Source organism: Babylonia areolata, chromosome 14 (genome assembly GCF_041734735.1).
Source record: "Babylonia areolata isolate BAREFJ2019XMU chromosome 14, ASM4173473v1, whole genome shotgun sequence".
NCBI lineage: Eukaryota > Metazoa > Mollusca > Gastropoda > Neogastropoda > Buccinidae > Babylonia > Babylonia areolata.
Window position 1 is genome coordinate 6,004,396 of NC_134889.1, and position 27,078 is coordinate 6,031,473.

The 27,078-nt window shown below is 41.1% G+C and overlaps 2 protein-coding genes across 2 annotated transcripts in view; one reads left to right on the forward strand and one right to left on the reverse strand.

Moving 5' to 3' along the window:
• Nucleotides 1–14,245, reverse strand: part of LOC143289769 (3-oxoacyl-[acyl-carrier-protein] reductase FabG-like) — a 22,416-nt gene extending 8,171 nt beyond the window's left edge. Inside the window, exons 1-7 of the mRNA XM_076598882.1 lie at nt 14,090–14,245; nt 11,578–11,717; nt 8,785–8,877; nt 6,491–6,629; nt 4,609–4,649; nt 2,871–2,940; nt 1,287–1,323 (exon numbers count right to left, since the gene is read on the reverse strand). Of these exons, the coding sequence (XP_076454997.1) occupies nt 1,287–1,323; nt 2,871–2,940; nt 4,609–4,649; nt 6,491–6,629; nt 8,785–8,877; nt 11,578–11,717; nt 14,090–14,126 (557 nt within the window). The 5' untranslated portion in view covers nt 14,127–14,245. The remainder of the gene's footprint in view (nt 1–1,286; nt 1,324–2,870; nt 2,941–4,608; nt 4,650–6,490; nt 6,630–8,784; nt 8,878–11,577; nt 11,718–14,089) is intronic.
• A 903-nt stretch (nt 14,246–15,148) lies between these two features.
• LOC143289424 (DNA (cytosine-5)-methyltransferase 1-like) overlaps nt 15,149–27,078 on the forward strand; it is a 65,665-nt gene continuing 53,735 nt past the window's right edge. The window contains exons 1-10 of the mRNA XM_076598387.1: nt 15,149–15,204; nt 16,653–16,701; nt 17,078–17,185; nt 18,085–18,387; nt 19,598–19,724; nt 20,360–20,447; nt 21,084–21,266; nt 22,752–22,863; nt 25,513–25,622; nt 26,085–26,203. Of these exons, the coding sequence (XP_076454502.1) occupies nt 15,149–15,204; nt 16,653–16,701; nt 17,078–17,185; nt 18,085–18,387; nt 19,598–19,724; nt 20,360–20,447; nt 21,084–21,266; nt 22,752–22,863; nt 25,513–25,622; nt 26,085–26,203 (1,255 nt within the window). The remainder of the gene's footprint in view (nt 15,205–16,652; nt 16,702–17,077; nt 17,186–18,084; nt 18,388–19,597; nt 19,725–20,359; nt 20,448–21,083; nt 21,267–22,751; nt 22,864–25,512; nt 25,623–26,084; nt 26,204–27,078) is intronic.

A 27,078-nucleotide genomic window follows, 5' to 3' on the forward strand; every position in this document is an offset into this window, starting at 1 on the left:
CAGCACCCACTTGGTGCACTGCAAAATAACGCATGGCAATGACAGTGTTGTCCTCTGTGGGAGAAATTTCACACTCCTCTTTTGCAACATCTCCACTGGCTCCCTGTCTCACACCGAATAAAGTACAAGATCAGCACTCTATGTTATAGATGCATTCACAAAACTGCCCCTTCCTATCTCTGCGGCTGCCTTCCCCTCTACACTCCATCTCGCTCACTACGATCGGCTTCGGATCCACTCTGTTTACGCATACCCAGATTCAAACACTCGACTGTTGGCCACCGTTCTTTTTCTGTCTCTGGACCTTGCATTTGGAATGAACTTCCTCTTTCGCTTCGTCAAGTCTCCACACTCAGCTCTTTCAAGTCTGGCCTTAAAACCCACCTCTTCCCAAAATAGCCTCCCTTCCCTGCCTCTTCCTTGTCTTTAGTTTCTACAGTTTTAGAGTTATGAATGCGTGTGAATGACTGGTGCGAAAGCGCTTTGATTTGTCTCTGCACAAGATTCAGTGCTATATAAATACCATTATTATCATCATTATTATTATTATTATTATTAAATTTACTAGGATAAGCGCACAAGCATGCACTCAAGGCCTGACTAAGTGCGCTGAGTTATGCTGCCCGTCAGGCAACTGCCTAGCAGATTAATTGGTTGAGCGTATATGGATTTGTCCGAACGCAGTGACACCTCCTTCAGAAACTGGAACTGAAAAAGTGCAGTGATTTGACGAAACGAAAGACGGAGCTTCTTCCAAGGGCAAAGGGCAAGAGACAAAGACAGAATGGCAACCGACAGTGGAGTCTCTGAATCTGGGAACGTGGAAACAATAGTGGATCTGAAGCTGATCACAGACAACAAGATGAGGGTGTGGAGGTGAAGGCAGTCCCATGCAAAGGCATGGACCGATTTGTTATTGGAGTATGGTCATCTGAAGCAGTCAAAAGCAGGGATCTGAAGCTGATCATAGACAGCATTGTGAGGGTGTGGAGGTGAAGGCAGTCCCATGCAAAGGCATGGACCGATTTATTTATTGGAGTATGGTCACCTGAAGCAGTCAAAAGCAGGGATCTGAAGCTGATCATAGACAACAAGATGAGGGTGTAGAGGTGAAGGCAGTCCCATGCAAAGGCATGGACCGATTTGTTATTGGAGTATGGTCATCTGAAGCAGTCAAAAGTGGGATTAAATCAAACTACACACACAAAAGCCCATTTATGGAAAGAAGCAAATGTATATGTTGCAGTTAATGAAAGAAGGAAGATAAGGATGAGGGGTTCACTTACTTGACAGCATTCACCCGAACCCCTTGAGGAGCGAGCTCTGAAACAAGAGGCAGTGTCACAGCACTCATCTTATTGCTTTATCAGTATCTTCACAGCACTCATCTTCATTGTTTTATCAGTATCTTCACAGCACTCATCTTATTGCTTTATCAGTATCTTCACAGCACTCATCTTCACTGTTATATCAGTATCTTCACAGCACTCATCTTCATTGCTTTATCAGTATCATCACAACACTCATCTTCATTGTTATATCAGTATCATCACAGCACTCATCTTCATTGTTATATCAGTATCTTCACAGCACTCATCTTCATTGTTATATCAGTATCTTCACAGCACTCATCTTCATTGCTTTATCAGTATCATCACAACACTCATCTTCATCGTTTTATCAGTATCATCACAGCACTCATCTTTATCATTTTACCAGCATCATCATAGCACACATCGTCATTGTTTTATCAGTATCATCTTCATCACTTGATCATCCTCAGAATGAAAGGGAAATGAGGATAACAATTTAGACACCACAATACTGCATGCACACACACACACACACACACACACACATACGCACAGAGATGTACTTATGCGTTATGAGAAAAATACGGAAAAAATTATTGAGAAAGCACAACAGCGCCTGTACTTTCTTTGGCGCCTCAAAAAGTTCGGAATTAGAAAAGAAATCATGGTTGATTTCTACACAGCAGTCACTGAAAGTGTGTTAACCTTCGCCATTACTATTTGGTACGGAAACATTTCCAAGGCAGCAGCCCCGAACAGAATCATAAAAACTGCCACCAACATTACCAGGGCGGATCTACTTTCTCAAGACAACATATATTATAAGCGGCTACTCAAAAAAGCAAAATCAATCAGCCAGGACCAAGCACACCCAGTTTTTGGGATTTTCGAGATGCTCCCCCTCTGGTCGTCGGTACAGAAGTATAAGGACGAAAACCAATCGCTTTGCCAATAGCTTTTCCCCCAAAGCAGTCAATGCCCTGTCTCTCGAACAAATCCAGTATGATTAAAGAGAGTTGTGTAATCAACAACCACTTACCTGAAGATCTAGTCATCAGCCCCATCCACATGCAATATGCAGCTTATGTTCAAACATGTGTGTGTGTGTGTGTGTGTGTGTGTGTGTGAGTGTGCTCAAATTTTTATATTGATATGCACATGTATGTATCCTAAATTCTACTGCATCTGTGTTTGTGTATGATTTTCGATTTATGTTTGTACCTTGTTATGTACTATCCCCCCCCAATATTTCTTGTGACCCCAGTACACTTGGTAATAAAGACATATTCTACTCTATTCCATACTATCTAAAACTTCATGCATGTTCAGAAACACACACACACACACACACGCATACAGATCTATTCATGCATTCAAAACTTCATGCGTGTTCATGCATTTTTTCTCAAGGCCTGACTAAGCGCGTTGGGTCACGCTGCTGGTCAGGCATCTGCTTGGCAGATGTGGTGTAGCGTATATGGATTTGTCCGAACGCAGTGACGCCTCCTTGAGCTACTGAAACTGAAATCATAAACACACACACACATACTGACTTACCCAAAGCCAGACACTGTGTAAACATGTCCAGGGCAGCCTTCGAGAGACAGTACGTGGTCACACCCTCCATCTGCACACAGCATGGAACAACGGAATGAGAATTTTTCTGCTCGATTTTCTTCTGCTTAGCTGACACACTTGCAGTCTGGTAACTGGAAGGCGACGCTCACCACCCAATGACTATCATGGCCACGACAGGGGAAAGCACCAGGGTGACAGGGGAGAGCATCAGGGGTGACAGGGGAAAGCATCAGACATACAGACACACAGACACACACACAGACAACCGAACACCGGGTTAAAACATAGACTCACTTTGTTTACACAAGTGAGTCAAAAACCCAACAAAAAACAAACTTATAAATCTACTCACCCGTCTTTACAAAGTACATAACAGAAGAGAGATCACATTACCACAACACTATGTTTACAGTGCACAGTTTTTGAATAGAACAGGCCTGAGAAGTAATGATTTGAATTTTTATATTTTTATTTCTGAATAAGCTGGTTACGTTGATGTTGATTTTTGTTGTTGTTGTTGTTTGGTTGGTTTTTTTTTTATGTGGGATTTGGCATCATGCATGCCATGCTCTCCAAAATGTGATTCATGTACACACCCCTTAAAATGGGGCTTTGACCTTACTGGATAAAAGAAAAACAATTGTAGTATAAAAAAAATATGTAAATTTTTTTTTTTTTTAATAAGTGCTTAGAGATTGGTTTCTGACTGAGGATAGGGGCTATATAAGTACCTATGTCATTCTTCACTCATTCATACCCTGGTGTGGACTCAATGAGCAATCTCTTCCCCTTCTCCCTAAACTCTATGGAGAGTCACAGGAGCGCCGTGCAGAAGAACTGTTCACTATGTTCATCCAGGTCTGTCTGCCATGTGTCAAAGCCTGGGTCTCATGTGCACACGCGCACACACACACACACACACACACACAGAAATGCACATTCACAATTATGCGCACACACACACAGAGGCCTGCACGCACACACACACACACTCATTATTACATGTACACACATACACACTCGCTTGCATACACACACACACACACACACACACACGCTCACACTCACACTCACACACATTCATACACCACACACACACACTCCCACAAGAACACATGCACACACATACATACACCACAAACACACACACACACACACTCTCTCACACAAGAACACACCAACACACTTTCATTCACTACACACACACACACACACACACACTATGTAAGTACCTATGTCATTCTTCACTCATTCATACCCTGGTGTGGACTCAATGAGCAATCTCTTCCCCTTCTCCCTAAACTCTATGGAGAGTCACAGGAGCGCCGTGCAGAAGAACTGTTCACTATGTTCATCCAGGTCTGTCTGCCATGTGTCAAAGCCTGGGTCTCATGTGTGCACACACACACACACACACACACACACAGAAATGCACACTCACAAGCATGCGCACACACACAGAGGCCCGCACACACACACACACACTCATTATTACATGTACACACATACACACTCGCTTGCATACACACACACACACACACACACGCTCACACTCACACACATACATACACCACACACACACACTCCCACAAGAACACATGCACTCACATACATACACCACAAACACACACACACCATACACACACTCTCACACAAGAACACACCCACACACTTTCATTCAACACACACACACACAAACACACACACACAAACTTACAGCTCGCTGTCCACAAATGCTGGACACATTGATGATGTTTCCTGCAAAAAATGAAAATGAAGTTTAATCAAAGAAGGTGGGATGGTGTAATTTTTTTGTCAAAAGATCAGAAGATTTGTGAATGCGTACTTAGGCAATTTTTTTTTCTTCTTCAATCTTTTTCATTTGTATATAAATAAAACACAAAGAGAAAGAAGAAAATGGAAAAAAAAAAAATGCCATACATATATAAACACATAACAATAGCTTTCACATCAATGTGACAAATAGATTTGTGATTTTTTTTTTTTTTTTTTAAAGGAAAGGAAAGAATTAGAGAATGAAGGAGAAGAAAGAGAAGAAGACACACACATGCATACCCCACCCGAAAATGCAACACATACACACACACAATACACACACACACACTCACTGAAACACACACACTGACACACCCCTCAAAGAATACAGAAATAGAAAACATAACTGACCTGTACTGACCTTCAGTCTTGATGAATTCAGGGACCACACACACACACACACACACACACACACACACAGAAAACATAACTGCCTTGTACCAACCATTAATCTTGATAATTTCAGGGACCACACACACACACACACACACAGAAAACATAACCGCCCAGTACCAACCTTTAGTCTTGATGATTTCAGGGACCACACACACACACACACACACACACACACACACACACACACACACACACACACACACAAATAAAAAAAAAAAAACCGGCCTGTACCAACCATTAATCTCGATGATTTCAGGGACCACACACACACACACACACAGAAAACATAACCGCCTTGTACCAACCTTTAGCCTTGATTTCAGGGACCACACACACACATACACACACACATACACAGACACACACACAGAAAACATAACTGCCCTGTACCAACCATTAATCTTGATGATTTCAGGGACCACACACACACACACACACACACACAGAAAACATAACTGCCCAGTACCAACCTTTAGCCTTGATTTCAGGGACCACACACACACACACACACACACACACACACACACACACAGAAAACATAACTGCCCTGTACCAACCATTAATCTTGATGATTTCAGGGACCACACACACACACACAGAAAACATAACTGCCCAGTACCAACCTTTAGCCTTGATTTCAGGGACCACACACACACACACACACACACACACACACACACACACACACACACACACAGAAAACGTAACTGCCCTGTACCAACCATTAATCTTGATGATTTCAGGGACCACACACACACACACACACAGAAAACATAACTGCCCAGTACCAACCTTTAGCCTTGATTTCAGGGACCACACACACACATACACACACACACACACACACACACACACACACACACACAGACACACACACACACACACACAGAAAACATAACTGCCCTGTACCAACCATTAATCTTGATGATTTCAGGGACCACACACACACACACACAGAGAGAAAACATAACTGCCTTGTACCAACCTTTAGCCTTGATTTCAGGGACCACACACACACATACACACACACACACACACACACACACAGAGAGAAAACATAACTGCCCTGTACCAACCATTAATCTTGATGATTTCAGGGAACACACACACACACACACACACACAGAAAACACAACCGCTCTGTACCAACCTTTAGCCTTGATTTCAGGGACAACATACACACACACAGAAAACATAACTGCCCTGTACCGACCTTTAGTCTTGATGATTTCAGGGACCACACACACACACACACACACACACACAGAAAACATAACCGCCCTGTACCGACCTTTAGTCTTGATGATTTCAGGGACCACACACACACACACACACACACAGAGAAAACATAACCGCCCTGTACCGACCTTTAGTCTTGATGATTTCAGGGACAAGCAACTTGGTCAGGAACATGACGGCTTTCATGTTGACGTTCATCACCTGGTCGTAACTCTCCTCCGTCGTCTGCATCGTTTTGCCCTTGATGATCATCCCTGCATTGTTCACCTGCACAATCATCGAAATTTTGAAGCACATCATAGTTTAATAGCTCTTTGTTCATCTGCATAATCACTGTGGTTTATCAGTTCTTAGTACTGCCTGCGCATCTAGGTGGAGTACCCCGCAGTTTCTCAGATCTCTTGTTCACCTGCAAATTCACATGGAGTACCCCACGGTTTATCGGTTCTCTGTTCAACTACACAATCACATGAAGTACACAATGGTTTTATCAGTTCTCCATTTACCTGCACACAATCGCATGAAGTACACAATGGTTTCTGTTTACCTGCACAATCGCATGAAGTACACAATGGTTTCTGTTTACCTGCACAATCGCATGAAGTACACAACAGTTTATCAGTTAACCCCTAGGCTGCCTATATGACGAGATAACTCGTCAGCGTAAGCATGTACATCTTCGCTGCCACTATGACAAGATAATTCATCATCAAAATATTCTGACTTTTCCCTGGTTTGCATTGAGTTCGTTGACAAAAATGCTGATAGCTTTAGCTTGGGGAATCTTTCTGGATTCTATTCATAGCTAGAAACCCCATCTACGTCATGAGGCAGTCCTTTATTTGAACGTTTTGGTTGGATTATTGTCGCAGTTTGCCTGGCTCCTCTCCTTGCTCACTCAACAAAATGTTGGACCCCATGCTCAAGACATGCGATCGTGGTTGCATGAAACCAACCAAGACTGCTTTCTTTAGCTGATCCTCAGAAAGAATTGCAGTGTAAATTTGAAGGAGAAGACAGTGATGAACTTTTGTAGGACGATTTGATAAAAAAAATAAAGGAAGCAATGAAGAGACTGGCCAAGACATGACTATCAGTGAGTGATGCCCAAGCAGACAACACTAAGTAACCAAATTTTAAGCAGGACACAGTGTGAGTGATTTTCTTGGCACTCAGCCAACACGATCTGATGAGAACTCGATGATGTGATGGTGTGTGAGAGGGGTGAAGAGGAGGGGGGTGGAGACCGAAGGGGCATGGCTTCACATCCATATTATCACTTGGAGAGGTCACAATGCATTATGTATGTGTCTTTTTTTTCTTTTTTTGTGTGGTTGTTCTAGTATACTTTGTGTGTGCAGGTATTATCTATTTGTCCAGAAAATATGACATTTTAGTGCAAATTACCTGACTAATGTTTGTAATGAACAAGTTGAAAATGTGACAAAAAACAAAACACTGATTTCAAAACAACAGCATGTCACTGAAAATATATAAAATGGGAAAACCTCATGTGTTTTGTATTCTTTATTCATTTACCTTTAAGAAAATATATACTTTTATGGGTCTTTCTCCAATAACAAAGAGCACAGAATTTTTGGAAAATATATACCTGTTTTTTGTGAAAAAAACCCTGGCAAATAGATTTCACTTAAATCTTATTTTCCTGGCAGCAAAAGGGTTAATCCAGAGACACCAATCATAGCATAGCAGCACTCTCAACCATCGCGGGGAAAAGGTCACTGTTCAATGACTTCCCAAAGCTTTCCATGAAGAATGCAGTAAAGAATGAGAAGAAAACCAGACAACAAAATATGTTGTGAGAAAAGAAATACTAGTAAGTAAACGAGTACCCCAACAATAATAAATCTTTGCACCTTATGCTTGGGGATGTGAACAGGATGCAAGGGAGGTAACAAATGCACACTAAGCAAGGGAGGTCAGCTCAACTCAGCTGCTACAACCCAGGCATCGTCATGTAAACAAGCACTGACACAGTGAAAATCTTGTATTGTGTAGCTTGAAATATATTTCTTTCTTTTCTTCTTTTTTTAACTCACTCAGTACGGCCAGTCCTCTCTTCTCCTCTACACAGACCCCTCGGATGTCCGGTGGGTGTCTCAATGACCCAACCTTTAGCTCCCGTCGTCAGACTTGTGGTATTGTTTGTCAACATTCACCTCTTCAGTTTAAGAGCCTTCCGCTTGCAATATTTTGATGGTGATAATTGGGGTGAAACGCTCTTAACGTCGTCTCTTTCGCCGTTCGTATGGAGAGAGTTAATATGTAAACAAATAACAGGGTTCATCAGCTGGACGCATGCTTTCAAGATATCTCTCCCTATGATATGCTCTCAGAACATTATTGGGTCAACAGTTAAAAAGTAACGTCTGACTAGTCAAATGCACCAACGACCGCTTACCAGGATGTCTATGCGGCCGAACGTCTTGACAGTCTTGTCCAGCACATCCTGTTGAACCGCTTTCTCTCTCAGGTCTCCAATCACCGTCACGATCTGTGAACATGAGCACATAATGGTTTTTGTCAGGAACAGTAGACACAGGCACCTGTTCAGAACAATGACACACATGCTCATTTTCTAAATCTATGTGTAATCTGAAAAAAAGCAGAAACACTCAAAATATTCTTCATTGTTCATGGGCTGCATCTCCCATGTTCACTCATATGTACACGAGTGGGCTTTTACTTGTATGACCGTTTTAACCGTCATATAAGCAGCCATATTCCATTTTCCGGGGTGTGCATGCTGGGTATATTCTTGTTTCCATAAGCCACTGAACGTTGACATGGGATCTATAGCGTGCGTATTTGATCTTCTGCTTGCTTGTATACATGAAGGGGTTTCAGGCACAAGCAGATCTGCACATATGTTGACTTGGGAGATCGGAAAAATCTCCACCCTTTACCCACCAGGCGCTGTTACCGAGATTCGAGCCCAGGACCCTCAGATTGAAAGTCCAATGCTTTAACCACTCGACTATTTTGCCCATCAAAGTACTATATTCTTCTTTACTGTGAAAAAAAGCAGAAAACACTCAAAGATGTATATTCTTCTTCTTAATGTTCACAACTGTGATAAATGTGTGGTGCCTAGGTTTGGCAGAGGACTTACGATGGCCAGGACCCTCTGTCTTCAGTCCCGATATAGTATATTCAAACCAGAGAGGTGACTGTGTTTAAAACTGGGAAAATTCATGGAAATGGGAAAGACTGTAAAGTGACATGATCTTTTCTTTATCTATAACTAGTTTCATGTGTTAGAATTTTTCTGACTGATTATTATTATACCAGTAATTTTTTTTTCTCCTCTTTTGAATTTTAATGTTTTCAATAACTCAAGAAATGCTATTGTATTGTATTGTATTGTATTGTATAGTATTGTATTGTATTGTATTGCATTGTATTGTATTGCATCACTTTTTGTAAACATATTTCTCTAAGTAAAATTCAAGTTGCTCTCCCTGAGGAGAGCACATCGCCAAAGTGCAGAAGCACCATCCCATTTTTTTTTTTTTTTTTTTTTCTGTTTGCAAGCATATTTGCTTTTCTATCAATGTGGATTTTTCTACAAAATTGTGCCATGGACATTGTGCTGCGGATTCCTTTACACGCATTAAGCGCATGCTGCATACAGGACCAGTCCGAATGACTAGCACCCAGACCACCATTCAAGGTTTATTGAAGGGGGAGGAAAACACCTGGTCCATAGCCCATGGGAATTAAACCCACGGGCACTCGCTTCTTAGTCCAGCACATTACCACTAGGCCATTGCTCCATGTGACCGCTAAATGACAATGTATTGACTCACTCCGGACAATGGAACGCTATAGCGTTCCTGACATAAGGTAGCCTTCCGGATGATGGAACGCTACAGCGGTTTCGACAATTAAAAATTCTTCCACATTTTCCTCATGGGGTAGCATAAATTTTAAATTGCAGCTACACTGAGTGAGTTCTGGACCCCACACGACAAGCTAATCTGCATACGTATCGAAAATGGCGTCGCAGGCGACACAAGTGGAAATTTTTTGAGCAAACTAGATCACGACAGCGGCTTTTACCACTGCTGAAGTGATTGAAATGCTTCAATTTGAAGGTTTCGACATCGACAAGGATGATGAAGACGTTGAATAAAGTATCTATAGTGAAAAAAACAAAAAGAAAAAAAAAGAAAAAAAAAAGTTGGGGTTTTTTTTTGGCCAATCAAGAAGGCGTGTGAAAGCACCAAAAAAAAAAAAAAAAAAAAGGAAAAAAAAAATTAGAGAAAAAAAAGACCAGCACATTCTGGTGCTCCATGACCTGCATGCAACTGAGGCCACAAAAAAATAATTAATAAATAAATAAATTTTAAAAAAATATCTGCAGAGAAGAAAGCTACCAGCAAGAAGGTACTGATAGTGATTCAGCTTCTGAGAGCAGTGAAGAGAGAGGGGGACGGGTGTTTACATGACATGAGGAGAGGGGTCAGTGGGTCAAGTACAGTGCGTTTCATTCAGATACTTTATGTTTTGTATTTTTTGTGATTTTTTTCCTAACCCTAACAAAAGGGTTATCTGTAGGGAAAAGCAAGGGAGAGACCTAGTCGTCCAGAGTGAGCTAAAACACTTCATAGACTACTGGCATTATAAGTTTCCTATTACATGATTGTATATATTGCATTATGCTTGAAATCCAGCCGATTGCGATGGTACATGGGTGGTTTAGTTCTCATAATATATATGTACAAACTAGGACAGAGCTGAAGTCACTGTTACTCATATGAAAATGACCTTGCGTGTAAACATTTGTCTATTTTGTTGGTTTATACATACACATGTGAGCATTAGTATGCACATGCACAGGTGTGTGTGTGTGTGTGTGCATATGGGTTACAAAAGTGCTTGAGCGTTTTCGTTGGCTGTCACTGACAGTGTCAGTACATGGCTATACATGTAAAATTCTTATTTCATGCTAGTGTTTAAATGCATGTTTTTAATGTTGGATTTTATACTGTACAGCAGAATTGAGCATGCTTTACATGGAAAGGTGCTTTATAAATTAAATCAAATTATTATTATCATCATTATCATCATCATTATTATCATTACTACTACTACTACTACAATTATTACATGTGTAAGTGTTCACATGTGCATGTCTCATGTATTCATGTATGCTGTGCGTGTGTTTTATGTATGTCATCCTCCCCTGCACCTTGTCAGCAGGACAGCCGGCCTTGACACACTTCTCCACAACAGCGCCCAGTCGTTCCTGGTCCCGTCCCGTCAGCGTCAGGTGGCTGCCATGCTTGGCAAACAGCAGTGCTGTGCCTTCCCCGATCCCTGCGCTGGCTCCTGGGGCCACGATGACGATGATAATGATAATGATGACGATGATAATGATGATGATGATAATGATGACGATAATGATGATAATGATACTGATAATAATGATGATGATGACGATGATAATAATGACAATGATGACGATGATAACAATGACAATGATGATAATGATAATAATGACAACAACAATAATGATGATAACAATAACAACAACAACAATGATGATGATGATGGTAATAATAATAATAATAATCATAAGAAGAACAACAACTACAACAAAAATAACAACAACATCAACAATGTGAATGTGTACAGTGCCTAGAAGAAGAAGCAGAAGAACTCAGAACTCAAAACGTTTTTTTATTCAAGGATTAAGATCTTAGGCATGGACTACTCTTCCAATCTGTCCTTGCTGATGTACATCAGTTACATTAGCACATATATATGTATTGAAAAGGGAGAAAGAGAAATTTTGTTAAAAAGAAAAGGAAAAAAAAAGTCTTACAAAAAGAATATGATAAAGAACAGACACACGCACATGCATGCGCACACACACACACCACACAGACTGACAGATGGAAGAGAGACAGAGACAGAGACAGAGAGACAGAGAGAGAGAGACAGACAGACAGAAAGAAAGGGGAAGGGGAAAAGAAATATGTCATCAGTATCGACAACTGGATGACTAAAGCCACATTGTTGTTATCATCAAATCGACATACTACAGTTGTAATTAATACTAAAATGACTACTACCATCATCAATATCACTTATATAACAGCTATTGTCACCATCAATGAAATGAATAAATTCATGTATGCACACAAAATACCCGTATATATAAGAAAATGAAAGAAATGCAAACAAGCAACGAACAAAGTGAAAGAAAAGAAAATAGGACAGAATAAGAACAAGACCAAAACAAGAACAAAGAGAAACAATAAAAACGGATCAAATAAGTTAGACTTATAAATGCCCTCATTGTTACTGCCAACGGTCGCTTCTATATTTCAGTCATTTATGGTGGGAAGGATTGAAGAAATGTATGGAGATCTGACTCGAAAAGTAGGTAGAGAACTGCGATCATTTGTATGTGTACATGGAGTGAGTTCCATAGGGATGCACCTGAAAAGGCAAAACATGTTTTGAACAAATCAATGCGGGTGCGTGGTAAAATGTACTTGTTCGAGCCATATCGGCATGAGGCTCGGGTAAGCGAATGTAGATATTGTGGTGCTAGGTTACTGTGCACTTTGTACACAAGTAATGCTTTGCTGAATACTAACTGTTTTTGCAATGGAAGTGTATCTAATCTGGCTTGTTTTTCAATGGTTGACAACGAAGGCTCTGGTAAAATTATTTTGGCTGCTCTCTTGTGTAGGGAATTTCGCTTTTAAAAGATGAACATCTGCAGCACAGCTCCAAACCACAGATGCGTAACTGATGTGAGAAGAACAACACCACCACCAACACAACAAATTGAAGAAGAACAATAACAACAACAGCAACAATGACGACAAAACAACAAATAAAAGAAGAAGAAGAACAACAATAATAATGTGATTGTATATAGTTCCTTTTCTGTAAATAGGGCTCTGGGTGCAAGCATGCACACACACACACACACACACACACACAAACACACACACACACACATAAACACACACACACACACACACACACACAGACAAGAAGTACACAGCAAGAACAATGGATCGAGTGGCACAGTGCATGTTCTGCATTGTTGTTTTTTAAGTTTCTTGGTGCATACTGCTTCTCTCCTGCAAGTCTGAAATGGTTTACTGGCTCCTGGATTCTGGATAAGATAAGAATAACTTTATTATCTCATTAAGAGAAATTACATCTGGTGTGGCAAAAGAAACGTAGACAAGTACTCAACAGAAAAACATTCAACATGAATGATTCATTGAAAAGAAGCAATACACACATAAGACATTCATATAAAAAGTATCGCATATCTGCACTTAAAAATTAATCATTGTTGTAAACATGTTGAACAACATCAACATTAATATTGCATGTTCGTTATTATATTGCACATGAATTCTGCACATTTTGATTTGAATTTTGAATTTGAGTGAGAATGCGTGTCAGCTGTCATATACAGAACTGGCAAAATGTGCAAGAGTGAGGGTATGGGTTTTTGTTGTTGTTGTTGTTGTGTGTGTGTGTGTGTGTGTCACTGACACCACATGCACGGCACAGCTGCACTGTCAGCAAATCTGTCAGCTATATCAGTTCGCACGTATGCACGCACATGCACATACGCGCACACTTGCGTGCATTCTGCATGTTCGCCAACCGTCACAGTGGGAGTTGAGCAACAGTCCACGAACAGAAAAAGAAATGCCAGTACCTACCTGTGATAACAGCCACTTTGTTCTTGAGGCTCTCCATAATTTCCAACTTTCTTGCAGACGACTAACGGACTGTCTGTCTTCCGAGTAAAATGTAAAGACGCAGCAGGGCTCAGTGGTGTCAGTGGTCTGGGTCAAAGGTCGAAGGTTGTGTCAAATGTGTGACTTTTGGTTTCGGAGCTTTCGCTTCCGTTTTGCTTTCAGCAGACCAGTGTTAAAATCTGGTTCATACATTTTTACTACGCGTTTATTAACTGCGACATTCGTTCTTTTTAGTGCGAACGAACAGTGCAACACGTACATCTCAGTCGGAGGAGGTAAACGACCTTTGACCCGGCCTTGAGGTTGTTGCCCCTTCATATCTTTTGAGATCCAACTTTTGCAAATAATGTGATAAATGGGATGTGACAATAAAATAAAATGTAAACTATGGTAAATGTTTATATAACTGTCCATACCCGGTATCATTCGGGCGCCCACGCATATACACGAACATGCATGCATCCACACTGTATCACCCACCCAGACGTACCTCCTGTCCCCCCCCCCCACCCACTCCATCCTCTCCCCCTGTCCTCCCCAAACACACACACACACACACACTAAGAATTGTAAGGAAGCGGGCCTACCATAAAATCTTTGCGAACCAGTTTTGAGGATTATTATTATTTTCTAATTCTGTTTTTGATTGTTATTTTTATTATGATGATTATGTTGTTTTGTGTGCATGTGTGTGTGCGTCGTGTGTGTGTTTCAAAACTGAAACATTTCTGTCGAAAATTCCACAGATAAACATGGCGACAGCTAAAGAACGCTAGCCTGTGGGGACGTCCACTCCCTAAAAGACGATTTTGAATATATCACAGAGCATTCTATTGTTTTAGAGACATTATTGAAACTTTTTATAAACGTTATCACCTGGAACAAAACGAGTTTTCAGTAAAAAGACGTTTTTGTTATTCGGTGCACTGATTTTGTCGTCATTTCCTTCCTGAGAGCACATTCGCGGGAAAGTCGACTCCTGAGACTTTTTCACCAAGAAAGTGCAAGAAAATTTTTAAGATGCCAGGACGAGCTGCAGTTGAAGACCCGCTGTTTTCGGATAAAGTCATGAAAAGGTAATTCTTTATGATAAATGTATATGTTTGGTTGCGTTTTAGGGCAGTCGACGCTTTGTTTGGAAAAAGGGTGCGCGGGTGTTGTTGACAGTGGCAAACATTGTTTCAGGCCCCTTTTATCATTGAAGTTGTACATATTGCTTCGACGGTTAAGATTGATTTTAACTATTTCGCTGATCTGGTTGATGAAAACTACTTGCAAGCAGTATGTTATGCTGGAGAAAGCTAACTTCGTTTTTTGTTGTTGTTGTTTTTTTTCAGATAGAAAATTAATTGCTGAAAATAGATATGGTCTGTTTGGTGATGATAGAAAAAAAGCGAACGGGTAACACCTGCCCCACCCGACCCTCCACTATGCACCCCAGATTCACCTGTAATGTGTTTGAAAACGTCGAGGCAATGGACACTGGACAAGTTTCTTCTTTGTTGATTTTGGAATGAATGCAGACATTGTAGAGCTCAAGTGGGAAGGGGTGGTCACATGGTGGGATTAAAGGAAATCTTGTCTGAGTATGAGTCTGTCTTTACCCCCTCCCCACTCACTAAAAAGTAGAAGATCTCACTAAAAGGTAGAAGATTAACAGGAGATTTGACTGAAACTTTTAAGATATTAAACAACATAAATTATGTAAATGCAAGACATATCTTTAGAATGTCGGATTATGATAGTACAAGGAACAAAGTAAAGAACATTTGTTTAGAAGTTATAGAACACTGCAAGACCAACCTTAGAAAAAATTCATTGGCTAACCGAATTGCACAAATATGGAATGCACTACCAACAGAAGTTAAACTTACACAAAATACTAACATGTTCAGAAATCTCCTTGACACCAACACCATCTTAAAAGAAAAAAATGTTTGATTATGAAGAATGAAAACAAAGTTTCTTACAGAAGTGTACTTGCATACCTTGCCTAACAACAACAAACAAAAGAAGAAAATAAATAAATAAAATGAAAGAAGTGAAGATGAAGATTCGATGGGGACATAAAAAAGGCCGAGAGGTCTAGGCAGATGACTTGCCATTGATTCCCCATACTCAACTACTACTACTACGCTCCCCCTCTCCAATCCTGTATGGGTGTTTTCCCATTGGGGGCCTACAGTAACCCCCAAACAACACCTGTAAGCATTGTCACCTTTTTTTTTCACATTTCAGTGTTCACCTGCATTTCTGTCAGTTTGTAATGTTTTTGGCAGTTTGTAATGTTTTTAATTACAAACAAAATGTTAATCTTTTACATTGTAAAGACACTGCTAAAGTTGTATTCTGATTCACTATTGCAGATTTTTTCTTATGAGTGATAGCATCTGGTTTATCCAAAGCATTGATTATGAATGTAATACAATGATTGAATGAGAAAGTTACCAGAAGTAGTGAAATATAGTGCAAAGCCACTCTCACTCAATGTTTTTATAGATTTCATTGTTTTTGTCTGTTGCAGTCTTTCTGAGATTGAAGAAGAATTCAAAGACGGCGAGTTGACAGAAAAGGTGAGTGGTGACATTTCTGTTTTGTTTTACTTTTAGTTTTGCAAGGTAAAAATTTGCTAGATTTATATAAGAATTTTAACATGTCATATTTGTATCGTTTATTGTTAAGAGTTCATAGAAAAGGGACTGATGGAGAGTGCTAGACCAGTTTATGAAATAATTGTTGCACTATATTAGTATATATTACATAATGATGTAGTCCTGGGAAAAGGTATTTATGGCCGTTTTTGTTAGAAGCTTGTCATACAAAACAAAACAAAAAATACACACACACACACACACACACACACACACACACACACACACACACACTCTCACTCACTCACTCACTCACTCAGAAAAAAAACCAGTCTGTTATTTCTGCTGATTTTGGCAGGGCTACTGGAAGAAGAAATGTCGACTGCTGGAACCAGTTCTGTCGGATTCTGCCAAAACTCAGCTGAAGGAGGCAGAGACTGATCTACGAGAGTCTATTCTCACTGAAGTAAGTCCCTGATTTTTGTTGTGAAATCTGATAAAGGGGGTAAGACTTCACTGTGATGCTGTTTGGGGAAATTTAGCAAGCATGATGTATTTTACAGATTAAGGTAGCGCTAGGCGTAGATTTGGGGGTATTTTTGTTTCGCAACTTCTAAGTAAAGTATCACTCTGAAATTTGGCACAAAGAGAGAAGACATCAAAGGTATGCCACACACCAATTTTTAAGTAAATAGCTTGACTAGAATTAAGTATACTCATGCTTTCACACAGATGATACATGTGCACTGATATATCATGCATGTTTAAGCATTTGTACTCATGAATGCAGTTGATTGCTAAGGAATTGGTAGGTGGTTAACAGGTTGTCAAAACACTGAAAGGTCTTCACAACACTCAAGGACATAGAGTGGTAATATTATTTTGTTATGTCACTTTCAAAGCCATTAAGATATTTGCTTTTTTTAATTTTCTGAGTTTTTTTAAGAATTGTTTTTCATGTTGTTAGTCACCTAATTATTTGTATTTGTGTGGTTGATAGATTCTTTGCAGCAGATGAAAATTGAGTATAATTGATGCACAACGCTGTATGAATTTGATGAAACGAGTTGATGTGATGGCTAACAAGTACCTGATACATTTCCAATAGCAGAGATTTTTCATGAACATGGAAGTGAATGGGGTTATATGGATAGCTTTATTTTGATAAATGGCAGTAGATGTTTTTATTTGATGTAAATGATTTTCTGCACTGTGACAGACCGTCAAGTGTCATGCCTTGAATTCGGTTTATTTTAGATAGGTGTGATTAATTTTTCTCATTCAGCCTTGAAGTAGTGAGCATGATAAATCTCTGCAGGGCTGATTGACTGATTCATTACGACTCTGAATGGCTTCTGTTTGCAGAAAGGCTATTTCAAGAGGCTTGCCAAGGTCCTTGAAAATGCCCTGCAGCCTTCAGACTCTTCAGGGTTTGAGCCCAAGAGCACGCCCAAGTTTGCAGGGACCAAACCTGCATTCCCCAGTGACTCGGATTCGGATATGGCTGCTGAGCCTGCCGCCAGTCAAGAGGAGGGCGTGAAGAATGGTGAACATTCAGCCAATGGAAAATGGGGTTGTGATGGTGATAAAGAAACCAAGAACGGAGTGCTGGAAAATGATGGAGAGAAGAAGGAAGACAATGGGAAACCATCTGAAACAGAAGAGGAGGTATACTTTGGGGTTTTTTTTTGTTTTGTTTTTTTATGTAGTGATAAAAGGCAAAACAAAAGTAATTGAATAAATTAAATGTACAGAAAAGAATGTAAATGCTCTGAATGTGAAATAATGCAGAAAATGTTTTTAAAGATCCAAGGTGAAAGGTCTAAGGGTTTGTTTTTTTGTTTGTTTTTTTTTATCCTTTTTTTTCCAGTTTTTTTCTCAATATTTTGTTGTTGTTGTGTTTTTATAATGATTCCTGTTCAGAAGTATGTGCATGTCAATCCCATCCGTTAAACCGATGTGTCAGAAGTAATGTTAAAACATGGTGAAATTTAAGATCTGTAGGTGAGGATTTTGGATTGTACATGTACTTATACTAGTTACAGACTGATGACAATGGTTACACATGTATACACATGGCACATGTACCTGAACTTTGAAAACTGCATGCTTACTATTCTTATAAAGAGGGAAACAATGAATGCTGGTGCCACTGGGTGAATCCCTTTTGAGGTGAAAATGTTACTTTATGTTTTGATCCAGTGCCAGCTACGCTGGACAGGACACGTTGTCCGCATGACAGACAGCAGGATCCCGAAGATGCTTTTGTATGGCCAGCTGAAGGAAGGCCACCGTGAACTTGGAAGACCCTGCAAGTGCTTCAAGGACACCTTGAAGACAAACCACAAAGCCTGTGACACAGACATCGCTTCCTGGGAAACTGATGCCCTTGACCGCTGTCGCTGGAGGATGCTGTGCTCTAGTGGCATAAAGATGTTTGAAAACAAGAGAATGCTGGCCATTAAGGAGAAGCGTGAGCGAAGGAAGCAGGGCTCAACTTCTGGAGACGTTTTCCCTTGCAACACCTGTGGGAAGTGCTGTGCATCCAGAATGGGCCTCTTTTCCCAAATGAGGACACACACCGACAGATAATAAGCCTGTCTGCCTACACATCCGTCGGACTGACGGGAGTCTCCATCATCATCATGTTTTGTTTTGATTTAATAAGGCGTAATGTAGTCAGCGTTTATTTATGTTTTGTTTTTATTTCATTAAGCGTGGGGTATTTGATGGATTTTTTGACAGAATGATACAAGTTTTACAGTTTCACTTTCTGACTCCCAGTGTGGAGACATGAGCTGATTTCCAATCTCTCAACTAACCTTCCTGGATACTGCCTGGTTAACGCCAGTGGCATGCGTTGCCAATGTCGTTGCAGTATCGACTGATGATCCGTGATGCTGTGGAAGACGAGCCAGAGGAGGAGGTCAGGAAAAAGGTCAAGGTCAAAAGGCGATCCAAGGGCAAGAACTCCCAGTCGACAGAAGACTCACCTGTGGAAGAGAGTAAGGCAGCCCACAGTTATGACTATCATTTTAGTTTATGAATTTGTGTTTTTATTGAATGATAAAACTTTGTGTTATTCTGTGGATGAAGAACATCTCTTTTAGTGTATTCTGCCGTTTCAGAATCTGATAATTTCATAGTGGCTTTTGTCATTCTGAAATACTCTTTCTTAATGTACATGCTGTTTTAGAAATATCTCTTCTATTGCGTGACAAAATCAGTTGCTGTGTATTATTACAGTTATGATTGTAATCAGCTTAGTTTTATATCTTTGACCTTTGAGTTTTACTCATAATTAACCTTTTTCATGTCAATGTTAGCGTCAGGCTAAGGGCTAAGACCATTGTGAGTGACAAGCCTTGGGATGCACAAGCAATTTCCAGTCAAGTTGATAAAGATGCATGGCTTCTGAAGGGATTGTCTCTTTTTTTTTTCTTCTTTTTTTTTATACGTGATTTAAAAAAAAAAAATTTTTATTAAGATGTACACTTTATGGTTATGGACATTATTGTCTTGTTTTGTGTATGACAGTTTAAAGCAAATAATTTTTAAGCTACTTTGTATGAGCAGACTGTAAAGAGCATGAATGGAACTGACTACAGTGTTGTGATAAACGTTGCTGGGGCATTGACAGGTTCCCCTCCACGTCGCAAAGGGCGCTTGGCTGCTGCCGTGACGACGAGCAAACAGCAGCCCACCATCACGTCCATGTTTGGACCTGGGTATGTCTGTTTTCTGAATTCAGTGTGTGTGGATCTCTAGTTCTGTCACATACACACGCGCGCGCGCATGCACACAGACACACGTACACATACATTCTTCCTCCCTCTCTGTCTCTCACACACACTCACTCATGCACACACACACACACATTCTCTCTCATACATGCACTGGCACGCGCGCGCGCACACACACACACACACACATACTCTTCCTCTCACACACATTCTCTCTCTCACTTGCACATGCACACGTACACACACACACACACACACACACACACGTACACTCACTCATTCAAGCACACAGACACATTCTCTCACACATGCACAAACGCACACATGTATACTCTCTCCCTCTTTCTCTTTCATTCACTCACTCACTGAAAACACACATTCTCTCTCTCACATGCATGCACACACACACACACACACACTCACACTCACACTCACACTCTAAAATGGGGTGGGGTGGCGCAGGAGTCTGCTGATGCTCTCTGTCCAGAGAGAAAAACTGCATTTGCACAAACAGGAATTATGACAAAAAGTAACACAATACAATACAACAGTGTATCAACATGATGAGACTTTAAAAAAAAAAAAAAATTATTTATTTGTTGGTTTGTTTTTAACCACCAGTCCTAAGAAAAGGAAATCAGACGTGTGTGACGAGGAGCCAATGACGGTGGAGGAAGGGAAAGAAACCCCTTGTAATGGGAGAGAATCCGAAGATAAAGTGAAGACGGAGGACGATGAAGATGTTGCCAAGATGGAGGAACTGCCCAACAGCAAACGTCAGAGGGTGGAGGGAGAGGAGCATGTGTGAGTTGTCTTTCCTTTGTGCCTTCTGCTGAAATTATTGTTATTGAGCATGTGTGAGTTGTTCTTCCTTTGTGCCTTCTGCTGAAATATGAGGTCTGGAGTCAACCGGAGGGAGTGGAGGAGGCGGTGGGTTGGCGTTGTGTAGAGGGCCCAGAGTGTCAGCGAATCGATTGCGATCGCGCCTTAATTTTAGCACGATTCCCCAGTCGAGCTACATAATTATGTGACCTGGTTGGAGACATAATTTGACAACAAACAAGAACGCCAGAGAATTGACAGATAGGCAGAAAATACGAAAAAAAACTTAGCCGTATGAAGAGCACAGGAACAGGAGTCATGATGGCTGCCGGAAAAAGAGGGTGCTAGCCAGCGGGACAAAGGGGAGGTTACCTACTTCCAGGAGGTTATCGGCCGTAGTTTCATTTTCTCCGCATAGGCGGATAGTAGTTTGCACAGGACAGGAATGTCAGACCCCTGCCGGAGTCTGCACTAGTTGGGTCATGGGAAGTATGTTATTTAAACGTAATTTTAGATAGAAAATTTCCTTTTTTTTCACATGTGCATTATCTGCCAGTATCAGTGTGATCATGTTTTGTTTGCTGTTGGGTATATGATACTGTTTGTACTGATGTGAGTGATGGCACTTGACCTGTTTGCTTGTACATGTCTTTATGACGTGTTTGTGGTGAAGTCTGTGATATTTGTTGTAAAGTGTTTGTGGTGAAGTTTGTAATATTTGTTGTCAAGTGTTTGTGGTGAAGTTTGTGAAAATTTGTTGTCAAGTGTTGTGAAGTTTGTGATATTTGTCATGAGGTGTTGATATTTGTGGTGAGTGAATTTTGTTGTGAGGTTTGTGATGAGATATACTTACACTAGTGCAAAGATGTGTGATGATTTTTGTACTGAGACAGATTATGACATATCCAGGGAGATACACAATGCTTGTTGGAAGGTGTGGTAATAGCGGAGAGATATATAATAGTAATTGTGAGTGGTAAGTGATATTTGTGGGAAGATGTGTAATACTTGTAGATGATGCTTGTGTGAATGTGAGTGATGATATCTGTGGAGCAGTGTATCATTAATATTTAAAATTTTGGTGAGGCATGTGATATTTATGGTGAGATGATTTTATTTGTGAGAGATAAGATATATTTGTGAGGAGATGTGTGATACTTGCAGTGAGATATCTGATGACATGGTGGGGATATGTCATTGAATTTGTGTGGAGAAATCTGATGTTTGTAGGGAGATATATATGAGATATTTTGGGAGATACAAATATATATGAGATACCTCCGTATTATGTAATAATATTTGGGGAGAATGGAGTAGTTTTTGGATGTAGCATGTGAATGATTTTTGTGGCAAGATGAATGATAATAAGAGAACCATGCGACAAGTACTGATAAGGCCATGTGTGATCAGCCGGACTTAATGGCGACAGTGTCTGACAGGCTGGTGATGGTGGTGGCATGGTTTCAGGTCGGTGGAGGTGAAGGTGCCTGCCCCCAAAGAGCAGTCCCGATGCTCAGAGTGTAAGCAGATCCTGGAGGACCCAGACCTCAAGTTCTTCCCTGGAGACCCCAACGAAGCAGTCAGTGCTCGCTCGTCTTTCCTGCTTCTGTGATGTTTGTGCTTTTAGATCCTTAGGGTGATGGGGTCTCAAGGTCTGATGGGTGTTGGGTTTACACGACGGTCAGGCATCTGCTTTTTTTATTCTTTTTATTTATTTATTGTTTTTTAACAGCGGATCGATAGACAGGCAGAAATTACAACAAAAAAAACAAAAAAACTTAGCCGTATGCAGAGCACAGGAGCAGGAGTCAAGTTGGCTGCCGGAAAAAGAGGGTGCTAGTCAGGGATGCAGTGGGGAGGTAACCTACTACAGGCGGTTATAGGCCATAGCTACTTTCATTTTATCCGCATAGGCGGGTAGTAGTTTGTACAGGATAGGAATCGGACCCCTGCCAGAGTCTGCACTAGTGGGTCACGGTAAGTATGTTATTTAAATGTAATTTTAGGAAGACAATTTCCTTTTTTTAACAGCGGATGTGTATTGTATATGGGTCTGTGTGTGCACTCCAACACCACATTGAATCTGAAAACTTTACTGCTGTGTTGGTTGTGCTTTTAGAACCTTGGGTCTCTGTCAATGCCTGACCACCATGTTTATGGCAAGGTCAGACCAGGCATCTTTTTTTTTCTTTTTTCTTTTTTTTCTTTTTTTTTGGTTCTTTTGTGTGTGTGTGTGTGTTGTTTTTGCACCTTATACATATTATCTTTAGTAGTAGTAGTTCCTTTTTTTATGTATTTTTCTTTTTTCTTTTTTTTTCTTTTTCTTTTTTCTCAAGGCCTGACTAAGCGCGTTGGGTTACGCTGCTGGTCAGGCATCTGCTTGGCAGATGTGGTGCAGCATATATGGATTTGTCCGAACGCAGTGACGCCTCCTTGAGCTACTGAAACTGAAACTGTTTTTTTGTTTTGTTAGCAGGTGTGATGTAGCATATATGGATTAGCCCACATGCTCTGACACCTGGCTGAAACTAACACTGAACACTTCACTGTTGTGTTGGTTGTGTTTTTAGAACCTAGGGTGGGGGGGGGGTATCAAGGCGTGATCAATGTTCTGGGTATATGCGAAGGTCTGGCATGTGCCGTTTAGATGTGATGTAGCGTACATGAATCATTTCACACGCTTTGTCGCCTTGAGAGTGAAGCTGGTTGTGCTGTTGTGGTTGTCTGTTAACTGGTGTTCATTTTATCACTGTTGTGGATGTAGATTAGACTGTGTCTTCTTGAGTTCTTTAGAAGAAAATTAAAAGAAAATTGAAACGAAAGATTTACTCTTTTGTTGAAGGAGAGGAATTGCTCTGCGTGTAGGTACTAAACAACATTTACATACGTCTGAATTAATTGGGGGGAAAAGTTTTTTTGACTTGTGTCTTTGCAGCTGGTTTACGCAGGGTATAAATCAAGTCTTTATACAGAAAGTTTTAGTTTTGAAATCAGTGATACATCTGAAGTGAGATTGTGTTTTAGGGTTTGGGTTTTTTGTTTTGTTTTTGTTTTAATACAGTTGGCGTTTTTAGCTTATCTCTTTTTTTATCTTGGTATTGGTGACGATTGAAACTTGGCAAAAATACCATGCGATACAGAAACTTGATCCTCTTCAAAACAAGAGAAGACATCGGTGGTTGCTGCAAAAATACAGGTGTGAGGTGTCGGAGACATACAGTGGTGATGTGATCTTTTTATGTTTCAATATTTCTAACTTAGTTTGAATTTTACGTTGGCCTTCATCTTCTCTTTCGTTTGACAGTTTACATGGATTGAGTGAGTTAATTGAGATCATGTGTTAGGTGTGACAAGAGTGTCATATGTTGTGGTGTGTGTGACAGAGGAATCACAGGTTGGTGGTGTGTGTGTGTGACAAGTGTGTTGTGGTGTGTGTGACAGTTGGAGAAGTTACTGGTGTGTGGTGATGTTTGACAGGTGTGTCGTGTGCTGTGGTGTGTGTGACAGTTGGAGAAGTTACTGGTGTGTGGTGATGTTTGACAGGTGTGTCATGTTGTGGTGTGTGTGACAGTTGGAGAAGTTACTGGTGTGTGGTGATGTTTGACAGGTGTGTCATATGCTGTGGTGTGTGTGACAGTTGGAGGAATTACAGGTGTATGGTGGTGTGCGTGATAGTTTGAGGAATGAAATGTGTGTAATGATGTGTGTGACAAGTGTGTCAAATGTGTGGTTTACATTTGGAGGAATTACAGGTGTGTGTGTGTGTGACAGGTGGAGGAATTACAGGTGTGTGGTGTGTGTGTGACAGGTGGAGGAATTACAGGTGTGTGTGTGTGACAGGTGGAGGAATTACAGGTGTGTGGTGTGTGTGTGACAGGTGGAGGAATTACAGGTGTGTGGTGTGTGTGTGACAGGTGGAGGAATTACAGGTGTGTGGTGGTGTGTGTGTGTGACAGGTGGAGGAATTACAGGTGTGTGGTGGTGTGTGTGTGACAGGTGGAGGAATTACAGGTGTGTGGTGGTATGTGTGTGTGACAGGTGGAGGAATTACAGGCGTGTGGTGGTGTGTGTGTTTGACAGGTGGAGGAATTACAGGTTTGTGGTGGTGTGTGTGACAGTTGGAGGAATTACAGGTGTGTGTGTGTGTGACAGGTGGAGGAATTACAGGTGTGTGGTGTGTGTGTAACAGGTGGAGGAATGACAGGTGTGTGATGTGTGTGTGTGACAGGTGGAGGAATTCATTGCACTGACAGACCCCAAGCTGCAGCTGTTCACCGGGGAGGAGGAGATGATAGACAGCTATGATGACCGCCCTCAGCATAAACTGACGCATTTCACGTGAGTAGGCGACTCTGATGTTAGGTCTTATGCTTCGTTCCGCCGTTTCTTGCATCTTGCGCTCCTGTCCTCCGCTGTGTCCTTCCTGTTTTGTATGTCTTCATGCTTTCTCTCACGCCTTGTTTTTCCTATATTCTTTCTCTGTGTGTGTGTCTCTCTCTCTGTGTCTCTCAGCGCTGCTGTGCCTTGCTGTGATACTGGATTTCCTCCAGCTGAGAAAGAAGGATGTGTTGCTTTATGAGTATTCTGCCTTGATAATTCCTGTTCTGTTTGTTCCTGTTCATGTCTTAAAGGATTTGACATGCAGGGAATTATACTGTAGTTTGATAAAATAAAAGAGTATCTGGCAAAAGCAGTGGCATATAGACATGTCAGAAAGGTTTGTTTTTGGTGGGGGTTTTTTGTTTGTTTTTGCGCTATTGACTAGGAACTGTTGAAATGACTCCTGTCTTTGCCTTGCAGTGTGTACGACAAGAACCGCCACTTGACTGCCTTTGACACGGGACTGCTGGAGAAGAACAAGGAACTGTACATCAGTGGATACCTCAAGCCTGTGTATGAAGAAGATCCGGGCTATGAGGGTAAGTGTGGAGGCCTGAGTGTGTTTTTGTATGTATGGTAGTCAGCTGTGACCGTCAGAACGGCAGAAGCAGCTGCTGTCCTGAGTATCTGGGCGAGAACGTTATTACGGCAGAGAGCGTCATGCCCAAGTTACATCCCCACTTTCAGTCAGGAGGGCTATAGAACAGTCAGAGTTGGAATGGTTCCCTAAGGCCAATTAGCTTCCAAGGCGACGGGCGCAATAGCCGAGTGGTTAAAGCGTTGGACTGTCAATCTGAGGGTCCCGGGTTCGAATCACGGTGACGGCGCCTGGTGGGTAAAGGGTGGAGATTTTTACGATCTCCCAGGTCAACATATGTGCAGACCTGCTAGTGCCTGAACCCCCTTCATGTGTATATGCAAGCAGAAGATCAAATACGCACGTTAAAGATCCTGTAATTCATGTCAGTGTTCGGTGGGTTATGGAAACAAGAACATACCCAGCATGCACACCTCCAAAAACGGAGTATGGCTGCCTACATGGCGGGGTAAAAATGGTCATACACGTAAAAGCCCACTCGTGTGCATACGAGTGAACGCAGAAGAAGAAGAAGCAGCTTCCAAGGCTGCTGCACTAAGAGCCAGCGCAATCTTGCCTCACAGATCGACAGTCATGGTCCTTCACAAAAGACTAAGCTGTCAATGACTTTCCATTGCAGTGGAGAAACCTTTGATCATACAGCTCTCTGCTGTTGTCCCAGCTTGAAGCTGATGTCAGTTTCTGATATAAGCCCTGGAGGCTGTAAAGTATGGGCAAATGACAGTGATAGCTTTGTTACAGCGTTCTTGTCATATCCTGGTAACTTCTCAAATGCTGCGGTGGAATGAACATGGGAGAGTTGTGCTCTTTTTGGGG